Source organism: Dermacentor andersoni, chromosome 3 (assembly GCF_023375885.2).
Source record: "Dermacentor andersoni chromosome 3, qqDerAnde1_hic_scaffold, whole genome shotgun sequence".
In the NCBI taxonomy this organism is placed as follows: domain Eukaryota; kingdom Metazoa; phylum Arthropoda; class Arachnida; order Ixodida; family Ixodidae; genus Dermacentor; species Dermacentor andersoni.
Window position 1 is genome coordinate 157,574,418 of NC_092816.1, and position 3,898 is coordinate 157,578,315.

Below are 3,898 nucleotides of genomic sequence, written 5' to 3' on the forward strand. Positions count from 1 at the left end.
GCTGAATGAACGCTTTGTATAAATTTCTATGGCACAACGAAAGTTGGCCCAAAGGTAATTCCATGCTGTAAGAGGGAGCTTTAGCTCAAAGGCTTTTATCTAAATACATGGGAACGGATAAATTGTTTTTCTCGGCAACCGCTGCACGTATAGCGATGAAGCTCCATGTAATAAAAAGAAAAATAAAGTTGGAATGTCGTGACTGTTGAACGCAGAATTGTTATTTAGGCCGTAACATTAGGCCGTAAAGTTGTTGAATAAAGGTTGTTGAAAACCACAAAACACCGAAAAACGAAACTTAGTTTCACAACTCCATACTGAGCAATGAAAATAAATATCGCAGTTCTGTAGGCTGCCCCTTGTAATGCATCTAAAGAGAACAAAGCTTTTGTAATATACATCGCTTTGAAATACAATATTGAGGACCAAGTAATAGGTGGGTAAACATAGGTAATATGTGAAGAACTGTCGTACACATTGTAACCAATTGACGTAAGCTGTAAATTTTTGTGGGAACTTTCTCCGCTTAAGCTAATATATGCAATTCAGAAAACTGCGATTTCTGTTGTTCTTTTAGTGTGTAGTTATGGACTTGATATCTGTATGCTTACATACTTCTTAAAATTGGCTGACTATTCTTGCAAATATTAAGGGACCTCAGTGAAAACGTTACTTGCTACAATGAGTATTATTTGACTTTATCTATCAATGGAGAACGTTTCACCCAAGTCAGTCATGATGTTGTGCAATAAAGCGTTTCTACGCATTACGTTCACCAAATTCCGAACAGGCAGCATGGGCTCGGCGGCGAGCTAAAGCTTCCTCTTAAAACCGTGCTCAGAAGAATGAATGCACAAGCGTAGCTGGCAGCGAACGCGAAGGCGGTGGTGAAGCCGCGCACGACCACAGAAGCGTTGACGGCGATGGATCCGTGGGGGCGCGTCATACGCAACGTGCAGCTGAGCACGCCCACGAAAGCGCCCAGGCTTACGAAGAAGAGAAGGCGGGCCGTGTGCTCCACCGAGTGCCTGCGCCGGCCCAGCACCGCCAGCATGGTCCACATGAGGCTGGAGCCCAGCATCAGCGTGATGCGCTGCGTTGCGTCAGCATGACAGGGCATGAGGCGATTCAATTTCGGTTGATCATCACCGCAATCCTAATACACTGCCCTGACACACGCAGACACGCATTCGTGTTAAGACGCAGACTGCAGTGAAGAAAACCGCAATTCAAATGCGTTTCTTTCCTTTCGAACGAAATGTCCACAGCAAGAACGTGAAATAGGAAACATTGGTTGCGCTTTCTAGACAATCACATGTAAGAAGACAGGACAGGCGCCTGTCCTGTCTTCTTACATGTGATTGTCTAGAAAGCGCAACCAATGTTTCCTATTACAATGAACCAACTTGCCCAACAACGCATCCTGCTAAAGAACGTGAAATGCCTACCCTCCGCATCAATATAAAATGCAACAGGTAATCGGTAATGAAACAGAGATACAAACGCAGTTCAGAACCTTATTGATTGCTATTTGGTGCAAAGCATAGAGTTTCTAAATAAATACCTTACAGGGAAATGTAACGCTTGTGCCTACGGGGGCTCTCCTGAGCGTGCCTCAACCTACATGGGAATGATGGGAAGTACAGGCTTCGGCTTCGGATTGACTTCGATCTTTAGACCGGCTGCGTTTGATTAAGACGCAGTAAACCAAGCTATACTCAAATATTATCTCGCCAAATTGAATTTTATCACTGCAGTGTCATATATGATGCGCAACACGGTACATAAACTTTGCATGACTTTGAGATTGAAGCCCGTTTTACTATGGTTTACGCCAGGACACACCAGGGGATGTATTCTTGTACAATTCTGTTCCCGATTTAGTGCCAGAGTATAATTGTTTATTTGTTTTTACAACAGCAATAACAACCGTGCATGTACTTATATAAAAATACTCATCAAGTATTTATGGGAATAAAAATTTTGTATTGTAAGAAAGTGTTGCGCCCTTGAGAGGAATGCTACAAGTATCGTCTGCTACGACGCCTGCTCGCTGCGAACGCGAGATTTTTCTCTCAGACGACAGGCACGTAATTGTGAACTCTCTCGCTCTTTCGAAAGGCTACGTCGGCTGTCACCATTGCTGAACGTCTTCAAGTACTTTTAAGCCCATCTGCTGCACTGCTAGCAGGGATACTTGAGGCCTCCTACGAGTATACTTCATTTTAATTTTATGTTGACGCACGGTTTCCGAAGCTTTACGGCGTGCCTTTGCACTTCACCCATTTTGCGACACCAGACTACAGCCAGGAAGCAGGAACCTTTTCTAACACAAGTTTGTGTTCTCAAAGTACTAAAACACGCATTTCAATGAGCACACAAACGAGCAATGCATAATGAAGCCCTCAATAAAATTTGATTGTCAAGCGACTAGAAGAACAAATGTCTATGTCTTGTATCAGTAGTGCCTCTTTTTCCTATTCTGAAGTTTCATAAAGCACGTAGCGCTACAGCGCGAACCTAACACACATAACAAACCAAGGTGCAAACGGTCAAAACACGTTCTTTCAACGTTTACGACGCCATCGATTTCTCGTCAGGGCTTCGACACCACACCGCGACACAAACATCGTCCAAGCCGCTGGCCCAGCGCGCTATCGCCACTTCAAGCAACAGAACAAAGGCAGAGAGCTTGCCGTTGCACTGTCCCAGTGCAGTTTATAGCAATTGCGCTTGGTGCGAAACCAAAACTGCCAAAATATACTTCTAGATTCGTTCGCCAGTCAACAGAATGCCAATCCGTAGCCTGTACATCCCATCATTCCCATGATGGTTGAACAATCGCAGCGCCAGATTTTACCACTAGTTATACTGATATGAAACTCAATGCTATGAAGTTTGCTATGTGCTCCGAGTTTTAGTTGGTTATGTGCTATTTGCTATAATCACAAGTGCACAAACAGGCACGAGGGAATGAGATTCAAAACGTCGGCAGCGTTGGCCAATGTTTATGCGGACTTCATATTATTCGCCCGTGTTCTATGTCTATTGCAAAAAAAGACAGAAAATGTCGAGCTTTTTGCCGACTCTGCCCTGAACCTCTTGTTAAGCATATAGCAACGAACAGCAGTGGGAGCACACCACAGAACACAGTTGCAAGCAGCGGCTATGCCTGCCGCTATGCTGTGAAGCGAGCAGTCTCGTTTTTCCGTGCCGTTACAAAGGTGGCGGTCTGTGCTCTGCTGCAAGTCGTTATACGGCGCTTGACATTTTTAATATCCTCTCATTATCAGTGAATATTTATGTACATTGCAAGACGAAGGCCTCCCCCAGCGATGCCCAGTTACCCATGTCTGGTGCTAGCTGATTACGTACTTGCACATGCAAATTTTACAGAGAAGCTGTTCATGTTGAGGGTTTCGTGGATTTTTCGTGTCAGTCAACAAATCTGCCTGTGCAAAAACTAAGCTCTCGAATTTATAGCTAAATCGCTTCATTGTATGCAAGAGCTTATGCATTTCATCACTTGAATATGCATTTTCAGTAGATTAGTTATCAATAGACACCATTTTCGGGATCTGTAGACTTTCAGGTAGATATTTTTTTGCTTGCTTAGGGAATATGAGCCATTGCTTAAGAGGGCATGAGTAATCCATTGTCTTACGCGAGAGAGAAATTTCTCTTTGGGTAGGCATAGACATGCTTGCGCGTTTAATAACAGAGGTGCTACGAAAATGAGTGTGCGTATATATCGTCGCGATGACCACCGATCAGGAGAGGAAATGTGTTGGTACCTTGGTTCGAAATTCTGCCTCACCCCTGTGTCGAGTGCTGAACAGCTTCGCTGGTAATTCATCTGGCTCACGGTTTTTCTTAATTTCTTCACACCACCTAATTT

The 3,898-nt window shown here is 44.0% G+C and overlaps 1 protein-coding gene across 1 annotated transcript in view; it reads right to left on the reverse strand.

Moving 5' to 3' along the window:
- Positions 1-772: 772 nt before the first annotated feature.
- LOC129382878 (uncharacterized) overlaps positions 773-3,898 on the reverse strand; it is a 10,659-nt gene continuing 7,533 nt past the window's right edge. The window contains exon 2 of the mRNA XM_055067110.2: positions 773-1,093. Within this exon, the coding sequence (XP_054923085.2) occupies positions 773-1,093 (321 nt within the window). The remainder of the gene's footprint in view (positions 1,094-3,898) is intronic.